General features: G+C 31.8%; 1 protein-coding gene across 3 annotated transcripts; it reads left to right on the forward strand.

The window, feature by feature from the left end:
- The first annotated feature begins 8405 nt into the window (after positions 1 to 8405).
- LOC111377657 (auxin-responsive protein IAA26-like) lies at positions 8406 to 11873 on the forward strand. 3 transcript variants are annotated; one of them, XM_023000783.1, is made up of 6 exons: positions 8406 to 8967; positions 9049 to 9502; positions 10149 to 10423; positions 10825 to 10972; positions 11391 to 11455; positions 11531 to 11873. In XM_023000783.1, the coding sequence occupies exons 2-6, from the start codon at positions 9135 to 9137 to the stop codon at positions 11563 to 11565; spliced, it is 891 nt and encodes a 296-aa protein (XP_022856551.1). In that variant the 5' UTR covers positions 8406 to 8967; positions 9049 to 9134; the 3' UTR covers positions 11566 to 11873. The 3 variants fall into 3 exon arrangements, with proteins under 3 accessions (XP_022856551.1, XP_022856549.1, XP_022856550.1); XM_023000781.1 differs by having other exon boundaries at positions 8407 to 8967; positions 11553 to 11873; XM_023000782.1 differs by having other exon boundaries at positions 8407 to 8967; positions 11556 to 11873.
- The last annotated feature ends 3466 nt before the right edge of the window (positions 11874 to 15339 follow it).

Genomic DNA, 15339 nt, shown 5'->3' on the forward strand with positions numbered 1-15339 from the left:
CATAGTGTTCTAAAAAGCGTAATGCGTGGTGAAGCGTGATGTGCTTCGGGCTCAGTGAGTCTAGACGTAAAAAAATATATAAAAATGTTTTCTTATTTTAAATTTTATTCAATCTAAAATTATTTAATAATATATATAAATATATAGAACCAAATGCAGTTTCAAGAGCTTAACAAAATAAATATATTCGATAAACAAGATATAATATAATAGTGGTAATTGAAATGTTTGGAGATTTTTAAATTTTATTAATTAGTAAATGATAGGAAAAAGATTAATTTAATAAAACATAAATAATTATTTATATAATAGTAAAATACACTACAATCAAATCAAATGTACAATGCATTACAATCAAACCAAAGGTAGAACGTGCCACAACCAAACCAAGTAAATTCTTATTTCACATCGAAAGTTTATAACAAAATGGAGATGTCCTCTATAAATAATTAAGTCTATAAATGGGTAGCAACTTTTTGTGCATTTCAATCCAGTTGTTTAAAAGTTAAAAAAGTTGAAAAATTTATAATTATTATACCCGTTTAAGAATTGGAAAGAAGAAGAAGTTAATTTTAACATTGATTTTATTTTTCTAATTTCTTTGATTTTGGATTGGATTATTGGATCGGATATCCGATAACATAACAATTTGGATATGGATTTAATAATCAAATATCCGTTGGATTATCAGATTGTATTGAATTGGATGTGGACATATCAGGTCCGTATTCGATCCATTTACAGCCTCAATGGTATTTCAAGGACAGTATTACATATATTAACAGCTTGTGTGATTTTATTTATTTCATGAGTGCTATATTTTTTCTTTAATGAAAAGTAAAGACAAGTAATTAGATTGTATAGTTTATACTTGAATAGACATGATATAATTATTGGAGTTTGGATAATATATCATCAAACAAGTCTTTATGTTATCTCGGAAATATTTGTACTTAATAACTATTACTTGAAAAATCTTGTGACACATTTTCCAATACCAGAAAATTATGGGTTTAGTATATTATTTTTTTGTCCATGTTGTCTAGAATTTGTTTGTTGATTTAATTAAAAGAACGTGTTTACGAGTCGGTTTGAAGACTTTAAGGTTTGAAGGATCGAGTTCTGAAATAAAAAAATAGAAGTTCGTTATTCATATACGGTAAAAAATTTGATTCAAATTTTAGGAAATTCTAAATCTATATTTCTTGATTATAACAAATAAGTGAACATCTAGAAATGATCTTGAATTCTTGAATTAAACTTTTTTTTTATTTTTTCAAGTAATTCTTGTTCCCTATTCTAACAGGAGAATCAAATGGTCCAACTACACATGTCGTGTTTAAACTAATTTCAACCATAATCCTTCTTTTTATAATTAAACTAAATTTTAAACTATGCTTTAGAAGAGAATAATTTGAGAACATAGGCCATTCCGTTTATTAAGGCTTTATTTTTATGATAAAAGGCGCAATGGTCTAATCATCATTACACTAAAATCCTAGTTTTGTACTTGTGCATAATATCATTGGTCGAATGTTTTACGCCTATTGATATAGATCGAAAATCTAAATGCAAGTTCTTCATTAAAATTCGATACATGCAATTGTTAATTCATTTTATACAGAATAATTGAATCTTCTTCAATTCAATCTAATTCTAAGGGGTGTTTGATATGCATTTTTACATAAAAATGCATTTTTACAATAGTAAATTGATGTGAAATGTGTGGTTGAGAAATAAGGAAAAAATTTTGATTTAAGTATAATATTATTTTAATAAAGAATGTGTTGTTGAAAAGAAGAGAGAAAAAAATACATTTTGAAAAAAATGACTATCAAACGGGGCCTTAGTATGTGATCGATCTTGCCTAACTATACTATATAGGGTGGGTCAAATAATTGAAAGATACTTTATGTATATTTGGTACTTTACAATCTCCATGTTATAACTACAGAATAATACTCATTAAGGTTGCAAGGATGATAGAAATGATTAATTCCATTGACAATTATTCATAAAATATCAGTCTTAATAAAAAAATAAAGGTAAGTAAGACTTCATAAGTCCTAATTATTGGTGAGATCAATTAAATAATCCATTTATTATTGAAATTTACATTAAAGAAAATCTAAAATTGGGGTGGATATGATTCCGTTTGGTTCTCGTTTCAAAAGAATCAAATCGAACCATTCGGTTCTGATTTGGTTTAGTTCTACTTTCATTATTGGTTGAGAAAAAAAAAACAAAGAACATTTGAGGAAGAAGGATCGAAGGTTGAAGCTTCAATTTCATAAATTCATAAGATGGTTGTAGTTGAGCGCAACGTTAGATAGCATGCGATAGTTGTTGGTCTCCATATGAAAAAGAGGTCAGTGTATAATTAAAAATGAGAGTAAAAGATAAACGAATTAGAGTCTAGATCCCCCTCTCCACGTTGAGAAATAAGAAATCGAAGGTACATGATCTTTTTTTTTTTGGTGCGAATTGTAATTCACCAATTAAATATTGAGTTTGGTTATTGATTCTAGAATTAGAATCAAACCAGAACCAAATGTTCTCAGTTCTAACAATCATAACCATTATTATTATTATTATTATTATTATTATTATTATTATTTATTTATTTATTTATTTATTTATTATTAATTTTTTTTTTTGTAGAACCGAATCAAACCGTTCAATTTGTGTTGGTTTGATCATTTTATCCACACCTAACTAAAATTGGTTTTTGCCTCGAGACAACCTTTTATACTTTTCATGGATACAATGCATCATATGTAACAAACACAAATTAAGGAATCACATAGAGTCTGTTTGGGAGTGATTTTGAGAATTGATTTTTTGACCGTTAGGATAAAAGTGGGGTCCACTTGTGAGAGAAGAAGTCAAATATGATGGCTGAAATAGTGAAATAACGGTCAAAAAATCAATTTTTTGGACAAAAAAATCACTCCCAAACAGCTTGATAATTAAAATAAGCTTAGTGCTTGTTTGGAAAAAATTTAAAAGTTGATATTAAAATTAACAATGAATTTTAACCACATATTTTATAAATCTACGTCTTTTATGAACTTTTCTTCATTTTTTTTTTATCAAAATTTGCTAAAACTTTTACCAAAAACTTTGTCAAACAAATCCTTATTACATGATGCTTCTTATCAAAATGTGACCCTCCTAGAAATAGAAAAAATATAAAAATGCTTCTACTCAGCAGAATTGGCATTTGCATAGCACTTCATAGACTCGTGATATGTAGCACGTTTCACTTTGCTTAAAAGCCAAAAAAAATGGGGTTTCTTTTAAACTTTTTCCATGTACGAAAAGTCTCATGGTCGAAAGAAGAGGGTAAAAGGCTGCTTATTTCTGTCATTCTAAGTAAAGCCAAAAATGCTTGTCTGCCTTTCCCCCACTTTAAATTAGAAACACGACATGAGAAAGGATTTTTATTTTTATTTTTTTTCTTTCAGGTCTCAAAGCTTCAATTTTTAGAGATGAATATGTCTTATCAGTTGAGAACCATCCAAAAATACGTGTTAAAGAAAACAATTTCGATAGAAGCCATCAAGAAAAATCAGAGCACGAGTTTTTCCGACCCAAGTGTATCTTGTCTTTACCACGAATCATTTTCCTTGTTTATTTAGCAGGAAAAATAAAATTGGGAGTAAAAAATGCCAAAAAATAGCTTAGTTCCAGCCTAGTGCCAACGACTTCAAACGTTGAAGGTCAAAATTGCGATTTTTCAAAAAAAGTTGTAAACTATATTTAGATAAAAATATTGAGTATGACTTATCTACTTGTCAAATATAAATTAACTGAAATCACGTTTTCATTAACACGAGCAATTTTGTCTTTATTTAAATCATCGTGTCAATACTTATCATTTGGTAACAAGTGGCATAACTAGAACAATAAGGAAGACAATGCATATGCAATTATTTTAATCTTTATAGGATGGTGAATTAGTGATGGAGGCAATGAGTGGAGTCCAAGGAAAAAAACATGAAAAAGAGAAGAAAAGCAAAAGGCTTTTTGGTGATGATAATGCACAAAGTGAAAGATTGAACATTTGAGATGGCTCCACTCCACCCAAGTGTTACATCAATTAAAAAGATGGATCTATTTATTTAAAATATGGGGCTCTACTTCGTCTTGAAATTTATGTAGGGGTGAGAATTGGATGAGACGTTCGTACATCGTCGTAGCTCATAAGCGCGTGAAAATGCAATTTTTTTGCAAGAAAAAAAATTAACCAATGCAAGCTAGCTCAACTTGTCCCACCAAAGGGCAAGTAGACTCGTGTGGTGGGCTGAGCAGATTCCACGGAGCGATCATAGCCTAAGTTAACGTCAGGCCAATCTCGTGGCCAGGCAAATGAGGCTTGTGCCTCAGGCCTAAAATCAATGAGGGCCTATTTTGGCCCAAATTTTTTTTCCCTCAATATTAGAAGAAGGAAAAGGAAAATAATTTTTCATTAATTGTGAGATGATAAAAATATTTGTTTGTTATTTTAATGTCAAATTTTAAGTTAGCAATACGTTATAATACACCGTTGAATTTTGTATTTACGTTGATTTTGGGGGGCCTAATCTTTGGACTTCGTCTCGGGCCCTGATAATCACGGGACCGACCTTGATTAACTCCCCTAGATATATATGTGAAAAATTTGAGGAAGAAAATTATACAACGAAAAGCGTCTTCTATCACCAAGGTTCAATGCTTCATTGGTGTAAATGTGCGTGTTTAATGAGGAAAAGTCAGCATTGATAATGAATATAACACGATTTCTGAAGTAGGTTTGTTCGTTTTCGAGAAAAGAAACTATGGATTGACTTGGTTTTAGTGCAATATGCGTAGTTACCTACTTAATAATTATCTTTTACGAAATTGACATGCACTCATATTTTGATTTGAGCTATAATTATATATAAGTTGTCTTCTTATTAACACGACACTAATGAGTGGAGTTGTAAATTGTACATTGTAGAATTTTTTATTTCTTTTCACACTTGTGCTTCTTTGGCGCCTATTTAATTTATAAATATAATCATCTAACGTATTTTTTATATATACATTTCTAAGATGCATAAATGAGATTACCAATTCACCGCATATTTCTATCTATGAATAATGCCGACGTGCCCGAAAATGGGTGACCGACCCTCACATGGAGTGTGGACCCTGTATGAATAAAATAATGCCTGACCTTCCGAGGTGTAAGTGTTCGGTCATTCCGCATGTCAACCATTATGTTTGTGTAGCATGGTCCTCTATTTATTTATAGTTTAACACCAATTACAATCTATTCTCAAACAACCATATATTATATTTGACAGAGCTTAAATTATAATCAAGACTTAAAAACATATTTTTTACTTAAACATTTCATATAATCAACTAACATACAAATGTTTAAAAGCTTAAAATTATTACAGAAAATAATCAAATAATGAATTAGATAATCTATTTGAGCTAACAATAATGCTACCGGTACATTTATTCCCTTACATTGAGGGATGACATTCTTGTATGATCTAACCGACTCGAATCGATCCGACCCTCTTAAAATGTCCTTTTGATTGAGCTCTTCTCCCCTCTATTTCGAAACTCTCACCAATCAAATCACAACCGTTGATCTCTTTCCATCAAATAGATGAGATCTTCTGCAGACGCGTACGATTGATAGGGATTTCCCACAGATATTTAACACATTTAAAAAATGAAATCCGTGGAGTTTGACACGTGGCTTTCAGTGCATTAGGGATGTTGGGCTATGGAGTGTGGCGTCTCATAGACACTAACCAGTAACCAGGAGAGGACAGGACAGGCAGACGACAAAGTCCAAAACTCCCTCGCATGTTCGAAATCTTCTTACGTCGTGCATTCGTTCTCATTACTCATTAGCTTTTGGTAATTGCAAATAAGCCCCAAACAAAATTGCCAAAATAATTCTCTATGATTAGTTTTGGATTAATTAAGGTTAGGATCACTAACATTTTAATTAGTGTGCCTTCTGAAGTGAGGATTTGAATCTTCGACCAATTTACATATGTAAATATGAATTTTCATGCGATAAAAATGTCAATGTGGACATTATGAGTGCACTGGGTTAAAAGTGGATGGATTGAACAATAAAATATTTAATGTGGAGATCCAAATTCACACATTTAAGGTGATTTTTACGGGGAATTTTAACCTTGACATTGATTGTTATCGTCTTGTGATTTCACGTATTTAAATAGGTCGAGGATCCAAAATTGTATTTTTGAAGGTTGGAAGTGAAAATCACACTAACTAGAAGATGAGAAAATCCAACCCTTATTATCTCTTTTTATTTTTCTAGAAATGTTTGAGCTTTTCCTCAGTATTCCACGTAGAAATTGTTGAGAAATATGACAATTTGCACACAAAGATTGTGTTTCCATGGTGAGGGTTGTAGCTGCATTCAGTTGTTCATTCATTGCGCTCGATTATTTGTGTTGATTTATCTCGTTATAGAGTTCGATAGCAATTAGGCTCGAATGTGTATTTGAAAATTTGAAATAGCACTTGATACACACTTAGAGTTTGTTTGTCTCCCATTTTGGGAGAATATATATAGTTTTGAATAGTAGTTTTTGGAAATGTATGGTTGAAATTTTAAAATTTTTTATTGATTTGTGTGTAGAATATTTTATTGTATGAATGTGTAGTACAAAATGTTAGTATGTTACTGTAGCAAACAATTTATTTTGTTAAGGGGTGACAAACAAGGCTTAACTGAACAAAAAAATGATATGATTAAAGAAGATATGCATACCCTTGAATTTATTCGTTGATCTAGTTAATCTCATTCAATTAAGAGCATATTTGATTCCCATTAATTTATTTTATGATTTACTACAAAATCATTTCTAACTACACATTCACACAATAAAATATTCTATGCATTCTCTCAAATTTTTTCTTACTTTTTAATAACACATTCTTCTAAAATACTAATCAAAACTTATTTTCTCTCCAATAAAAGGGAATCATACAACCACTAACCTACATAGTGTATGCTCTTGAAGTACAGAATGACTTTGTATATTTTGAAAAATTATCACTTATAATTTAGAAAAGAGAACTAATTGTCTTGCCAAAATGATATACTTACCCCTGTCTGGTCCCCATTTTATGGCAATGAAATAGAGTGGAATATTATTTTTTTCAAAAAATGGGTGATCGAAAAAAAAAGAAAAAATTTTGAATTTACGTGTAATATTATTTTATGAAAGATTATATAATTAAAAATAAAATGTAACAGAATAAAAATTAACTGGGCAACACAAATTTCCCATCAAACATTGACCAAAAATCTAGAATAAGAAAATACACGGATATAAGTACCTTTTTTTCTCTATAAAGTACTTGACTTCAATCGCGAATTCATCAAATTTGGGAAACAATTATTTAATACTATCCTTTGCCACTTTTAAGGCGCAATTCCATTAAGGTTGTTGACTTGAATGAAACAAGAAACCTACTGATTGGACTAAATGTATATATTTGATTTTTATTATGATAAGTCCTTTAGGAATGTAAATAAATTGAAGCATTTTTATATAAAACTATTTACTACGTTCTTGAAAAATAATTTTAATTGGTCACTCATTACGATTTTAATTTTTCTCTTATCTCTCAATAGTATTCAATATAGTCTAATCTTCAGTACTCCTAAACATGCGCTGAGTGTTCGCTTTACAATAATTCATACTTGGCTCCAATTATTGGAAGTCATCACCTCTATTATTTTATTTTTATTTTTATTTTTTGTCTCTCTACAAGTCCAAATCAAGAGTTTGAATGTTAACATGAAGAAGGTCAACAAATTGTAATAATTGTTAGTATTATATTATTGGAGATGTGGTAGTTTAATAACACATTTTATGCATCCACTACTTTTATTAACTTTAGACAAAAATTTACTAACATTTAATTTTAAAAAAAAATCAAATAAGGACTAATTATATAAAAATCAAGCTCTCGAGTTAATCTCATTATAAGATCGTATGCATACTTGACTAAAAATTACGAGTTCGAGTGTTACCGTTATTCATTAGGTGCATTAATCTTGATGTTCAAAGGCATAGAAGTTGACCATTATCGATTAACTTCGTGTCCCTTGATTTAAGATTCAATAATGTTTTTTGTGGGTAATGTGCTAATTCCGAGGCATATATAGTCCCTATTTGAGCTACATTATTGTAAAAATGAGAATGAAAAATATAATCGTTATGGACCCTACACAAAAGATAAAAAGTCAAATATAATAACTTAATGTGATGAATAACGATCATATTTTTCATTTTAATGAGAAAATAACGAGGTTCAAATAGGGCCATAGACTTTGTATATATGCACATGACTTAATATTTATTCATGCATGCTCTGCTCTGCTTTGCTTACTGAGCCAAACGACATTTCTGATGAGGGGTTGCGTGCACTGTGTTCTAATTCTATGTCCAATTTTGGGGGGTTGAGCGAAAGATTCTTCTCCCTTTCAGGGTTCTTGTACCATAATTCTTCCCTATCTCTTCACAATTATATCAAAGGCCTAAAACAAACACTACACTAGTCGGAGTTAGACTATATAGTGGATAAAGACACAAAGTAAATATATATATATATAGAGAGAGAGAATTTGATCAGGCTGGCAGTACTCTCTCTCATCCTCAGCGTGCCAAAAAGCAAGATCACGATCCTGGAGCTATAATAGCTCCTTGCCTGACTTTTTTCTCTTAGGTTTTATCTTTGTTTCTTGGTGGGGTTTCTTTGTTTTATATTTCTGTTTCTTTTTGCGGGTGTTTTAGCTTTTATATTTAAGATAAGAAATTCCCTTATGTTCATTTCTTGAGTTTTGTGGCTTTGGAGGAGAAAAGCTTGTTTTTTTAATGATTTTGGAGATGTGGGCTTCCATGAGTCTAAGATTTGGTTAAGCATTTCAAGGTAAATCTTTATCTTAGCTTTAATCTTTGAGTTCTGTGCATTATGATGCAGGTATTCTTATTAAAGTGCATTTTTTTGCAGCAAGAACTTCGTATTTGATTACTGATCCCTAAGCTAAAACTTGGAAGAGAGACTGCTTTAATTCAAAAAATAAAAAATAAAAAAAAATGGAGGGTTATTCAAGAAAAGTTATGGGATGTCCTCAGTTACTGGATTTGATTCCAAAAGAAGAGTGGCAAGTGAAAAGTGCAGAAGAAACAAGCCATGGACTTTCAGAGGAGAAAAAGCTTGAGCTCCGACTTGGTCCACCCGGGGGAGATTGGACCATCAAACAAGTTAATGGTCCCAAAAATGAATCTCCTCTCCCCTTTGGCTACTTTACTAACACCACTCCATGGAAACACCAAACAAAGGGCACAGTTTATCCCCTTATGGGGAAGGAATCATGTAGAACAGTAGAGTTGCAGGATGCAGAAAAGAAGGCATTTTCACCTGCAAATACAGCTGTGCCTAACAGCGGCAGTGCTCAGAAAAGGTACCTCAGCTTTTTCTTTATTTTTTTTCTTGTTTTAAGCAGAACAAACAAATATTTGAATAGCAGCACAACTCCCAGAATTTCCCATCCCTGCTTCATGCTTGTAGATGTAAATTAAACTGAGAATAAATTTTAGATTCTTGTATGTTTGCCTGCTTCTCTATCATGTATTTGTCCTATGCTGTTACCCTGTGAATTTTTGGTTAATATGGTAATAACTAGTCATTTATTGTTGCCTCTGCTTAACTTCAGTAAATGGTTTATGTAGTTAAATTTCAAATTAGACACTCCTTCCTGTATATATAATTTGGTTGATCCTACTTGGATCCCTAAAAATTATCCCCATAACTTACTGAGAGCAAGATAACAATGGAAAGCAAAACGAAAAATTATTCTTATTTTATGTGCATTCATCCATTTGATCAATTTTTATGGAAAAATCCATCGTGTTATTGAGTCAATTTGACGTGACATCATCACCTGTATTGGTTCTTGATAATTTAGGAAGCTAGATTTTGATATGCAGAGTTTAGTGTAATTTTTCGTTGGCCTAAAGCAAACCTTTTGAATAATTAATTACTTTACACTAAACTTGTTTTTCATTTTTAATCTGCCTTTGTGGTGTTACATTTGTAATAAACAATAGAACCGCTCCTGCTCCCGTGGTGGGATGGCCTCCTGTTCGTTCATCTAGGAAGAATCTTGCAAATGGCAATTCTTCTAAATTATCCTCTGAGTCACAGAGTGTGGTCCCCAACAAAGATTTCAGCAAAAAACCTATTGAAAGTTGCCCTAAAAGTAAGTTTGTGAAGATAAACATGGATGGTGTTCCAATTGGAAGGAAAGTGGATCTTAAAGCGAACGATAGCTATGACAAGCTTTCCTCTGCTGTTGATGAACTCTTCAGAGGCCTTCTTGCAGGTTATTATACAGCACAAGACTTTTAATTCTGCTTTTATCGAGCAAGAGTTGTATGATCATCATAACTCAATCAATTCTATTCGTGTACAAAGTTAAAATACAACCACATCTTGTCTAGTACATGATGATTTATGTGTAGCATACGTGTTTAGCTTTTCTGATTAAGTATGTTTAACTAAGCTTAAAAAGTTCGCTTTAGTAAATATACTTACGAGTAAAAATACCTTTGAAGAGTTACTTTTGAAGAATGTGACATAGAAGTTAGAAAAGAATACGTTATCCACTTAAAAGTATCTTTTCTTTTTGTTGGCTTAGTCAAACATGCTCTAAATCTAAAAATGGATGCATCTTTGGGTAAAAAATTCTTACTGGTTCACGTTGTTTTTCATTTATCTGCGTAGCTCAAAGTGATTCTTCAACCAATTGTATCAAAAACGAGGAAGAGGGACAGAAAGCGATAAGTGGTTTATTGGATGGAAGTGGGGAATATACCCTTGTTTATGAAGATAATGAAGGGGACAAGATGCTTGTTGGGGATGTCCCTTGGGAGTAAGCATCTTACCTCCTTGGATCTGATGCAGTTTATTTTTGTCTTGTTATTTTTAATATTCTGCCACTTGGTTATGAGGCTTTGAGATTAGAAGGGATGGCAGATTTGCTTATTCTTTTGTTTCCTAAATTCCCTTTTTTTTTTTTTTTTTTTTTTCAAAATTCCCCCCCCCCCCCCCCCCCCCCCCCTTTTTTTCTGCATGTTTATTATTTAAAACATACTCAAGAAATTTACTACTTTCGATAGCTAAACAATTCAAAGTCATCATTCTCAGAAGTGCCAAAACATTCTTTCCGTCATGCAAAAACATCACTTGAGAGTGCTTATTACTATCAAGTTCACTTGGAACTTCATGACTTGGTTTTCAATGGAATTAGACTGCTTAAAAACAATCCTTTTCGTATGTTTTGCTCGCAGCATGTTTGTATCAACAGTGAAGAGGCTGCGAGTACTGAAAAGCTCTGAAATCCCAATGTTATCCCGTAAGTTCTATTTTCAGTCCCCTGGATGATTTTGTAGTTTGAGTGTAACGAATAGAACACAACTGTGACTAATAGAACATTGGACGATTGTTTTTAGCAGGTGGAAGTAAACCAGGAAAGCTCTCTCTTAACGGTTCAATGAAATGAGGCAGAAACAACACATTACAGAATCTAATACAGAGGTTGCATGGCAATATTTTGTGTTTATTTAAAACTTATGGATAACAATTAGTATGTTTAAAAAGCCAAAAAGGGTCATTGAGCATTTGCTCTATCTCCCAGTACTTGTTATTTTCTTGAATTTTGGCCTTTAGAATGCTGTAGAAAGTAAAGATGAAGCTGCATATTTTTCTTGTACATGTTCTCTTCGATGAAAACTTGAAATTAATATGGTATATTCTAAGGCTTTTATTTCTTATGTTGACTATTTCTATGAATCTCGATTTTAAGTGTGTACCGGAATTAGGCGCATGTATTAATCTTGTACGCTCCAACATATGTATAATCTCGACCGCCTATGTATAGTTTCCCATCACGTCCTTCAGATCAACTGTAATGCAACACTACTTCAGTTTCATAAACATAATGTAATTAAGCCCTTGTTTGAGCTTCATTCTTCTAAAAATTCAAATTTTTTGAACTTATTTTTAACCACACATTCTTCGATAATAAAATATTAAATGTAAATTCAAAACTTTTTCTTAATTTTTAACAACACATACTCCATCAATTTACTATTCAAAATGCATTTTTTACCCCAAAATGGGAATAAAAAAGGGCTAGTAGTTTTTATATACATTGAAGGGAAAATGGCAACCCCGATCCCAAACCTTTCATTTCACTGCAGATTACATCCAAACCTTTATTTTTTGAGACCGGAGTCCCAAACCTTTATATGTAATTGCAGCATTGGTCCATTTCACGCATTCTGTCCAAATTTTCGTCAGTCAACAGGAAAATCTACATTTTGACTCCAATGGAACGTTATTTCATGGATAAAATGGTCAAAAGTGAATATTCCACTACCCAACAACAAATCACGTTTCCCTCCCTCCCTTTTTATATCCTTGCCTTACTCTCTCTCTTTTACATTTCAGATGACAACCATGGAATTGAACGTGTGTAGATGTGGAAACCCTCTCCAGATGAAGACCTCCTGTACCAAGTTGAATCCAAGAAGGCAATTTCTGACTTATTCACACAGTGAAAATGTGGAGGGATGTAACTTCTTTGCTTGGTTCGACCCACCAATGTGCAAGAGGTCGAAGGAGTTGATTCCTACTTTTCTTCGAGTAAGGAATGAGATGGAAGCTGAAATCCGGACCCTTCGATCAACGGGAAATTATGTGTGGAGAAATCGGATATTAGGATTTGTGATAGGGGTTGTTGTAACTTGGATCTGTAGCTAGATCTATGTTTGTGTTATTGTTAGATTCCTTGTATGCTGTCTGTAGTAATGGATGTTTAGTGTTTTGGATTTGTTGTTTTGATGGCTGTATTTTCCATATTTGGGAGCCCAATATTAAGTACGTAATGAAGTACGTGGTTAACTTAATAATTTGCTTTGCCAGTGGTATGCCTGGTTCGAATTAATTATAAATGCAGCAAAAATCCCAAAACATTTGTTGATGGTGCAGTACAGGTACCAAACCTTTTGTACTTGGCATAGTATTGGTCCCAAACATTTTGTAACTACATTAGCACATGTCCTAAACCTATATAGAATTACTCAACATAGGTCCCAAACGTTTGTCCAAAAATGCAACAGAGGTCCCAATTGTTGACTTCTGAATATAGTTGTGATGACAAAAAAAATAAAAAAATAAAAAAGAAAAAAGAATACAAGTAATCAACAAGGTATCAACACTGCAATATATACCTAAAAACCATTGTCTTTAGCAACAAAAAGACATTTTCAGTCATTCCCCAAAAACAAAACACATTAAATCATACGGTATCAAACATCAAACAAAATCCACATTGACTAATTACATTAGTTTTTTCAGCCATTCCCCAAAAACAAACAATAAATTTTTCAGTACTAGTATTACTTCACTTCACTTTCATCAATTTGTGCCTTTCCCCTTGGACTTTTTCTTTCCAACAGGTTTGTTAGTCTATGTAGATGCCCTTTTCTTTTACTACGAAGGCTGTGGCTGTGACTGTGACTGGAAGATTTGCTTTTGACAATTTTACCCATGAAGTAATGTTCCATTGGAGTCAAAATGTAGATTTTTCTATTGACCGAAGGCAATTTGGATAGAATGCGTGAAATGGACCAACACTGCAATTACATATAAAGGTTTGGGACTTCGATCGCAAAAATTAAAGGTTTGGGTGTAATCTGTAGTGAAATGAAAGGTTTGGGACCGATGCTGCAATTTTCCCAACATTAAATGTTAAATTATAACATTTTATTGTGAACTAATGATTACTGCATTAGACCATCCTAAGTTGTTATGATAGCATCATTTGTCCAATTGACGAGTAGTTATCACATTTATATTTCTCGTGATTAATTTATTTTACAGTGAAATGTGCCTTGACCAACCTAGATGACGTGCCTGTTAATTAAATTAAATAGTTATGAACCAAGCTATGAAGTAAATTAAGTCAAATGATGGGAATTTGGCCCTAAATGGAAGCAACATTTCCATAATTTATGCTTTAAAATTACAATTAGAGATTTGTTGATGCACTTTTAAAGGAAATAAATCTTTATTTACTCATTCACATCAAAATTAATGTTGAGCCTTTTATACATGTTACATATATTCTTCTTTGAATAATGCTATGTGTACATCTCAAGGTATACACACAGTATTACACTTCCTCATATGGAGCGAGGCCCACACTATGTAAACGATTATGTACACGTAGCATTACCCCTCTTCTTTTACTTTATCTTCTTTAGCTGGGGATTTTAACACACGTGGTAATATGATTTTCAATTTTATTTTGTGTTATCATCTTATCATCAAATTATCTTGATGCCTTTACAAATTATGTTTGGATCATTGAATTAATTGACCAATTCAGTTTTTGTCAAGCACACGTATTTGCAGCGTGTATATGTGTATATGTGCCCTCATTCAACATACAACTTAAGGATTAATGCAAATCCATTTAAGTATAAGTTCAATTTAATTACTATTGGTTTCTTGGGTTTCGCTTAATTAAAATCTAGACATTTATTCTCCAAATGAATGGTTAAATGAGTGAAACTTTTATTCACATGAGAATATATATAAAGTGTGGTTTGATTTATTTGTAATCGTAGCATTCTCTTTGTCTGAAAATCATGAGTTGCATTTGTCAGTAATTTTATTATTTATTTACACCCAATTTTCAGTTTTCTCTTAGTTTGGGTTATGAAATTTAGAAGTTAACTGCCTTATCAATTGAGAAAAGAAAACAAAAAGGGGCACTTTGTTTCTTCATTAAAAATCTAGTTTCAACTATTAATATTCTTTATTTACATAATTTATTGTATTAAGTACCATATGAGATCATATTATTGCATTATGTCAAAAAGCCTTTAGATTGACATCCCTTCAATAGCACAGTAAAAAACGTAATTATATTCTAAAAAATAAAAAAAAATAAAATAATAATAGGTACGACCTTTATGAGTCGAGTGATTTTGACAACAAGCTTTGCTTCAAAATCTCCTTGTGATTTTGAGCACTTTTTATTTTACACGCTCGGTTCTAACAAGAATAACTATTTTATATTAGAATAAGGATTAATTGTCAAGAATGAATATTCTTGAAATTTTTAAATGTATGATAACCACCTTGGATTATTAGCACGTAGATCTCATGGGCGGTTAAGGACATCTCCACTTCTCACTCTAAAATAAAATTGTTAAGGATTCCACGTAA

The sequence above is a fragment of the Olea europaea genome, unplaced genomic scaffold, assembly GCF_002742605.1.
Source record: "Olea europaea var. sylvestris unplaced genomic scaffold, O_europaea_v1 scaffold1701, whole genome shotgun sequence".
Classification (NCBI taxonomy): domain Eukaryota; kingdom Viridiplantae; phylum Streptophyta; class Magnoliopsida; order Lamiales; family Oleaceae; genus Olea; species Olea europaea.

Coding starts and splice junctions, on each gene's coding strand:
- LOC111377657 (XM_023000781.1), top strand. CDS start 9,135: ATGGAGGGTTATTCAAGAAAAGTTATGGGATGTCCTCAGTTACTGGAT. Junction 9,503..10,148: donor AGCGGCAGTGCTCAGAAAAG/GTACCTCAGCTT, acceptor AATAAACAATAG/AACCGCTCCTGCTCCCGTGG. Junction 10,973..11,390: donor GTTGGGGATGTCCCTTGGGA/GTAAGCATCTTA, acceptor TTTTGCTCGCAG/CATGTTTGTATCAACAGTGA.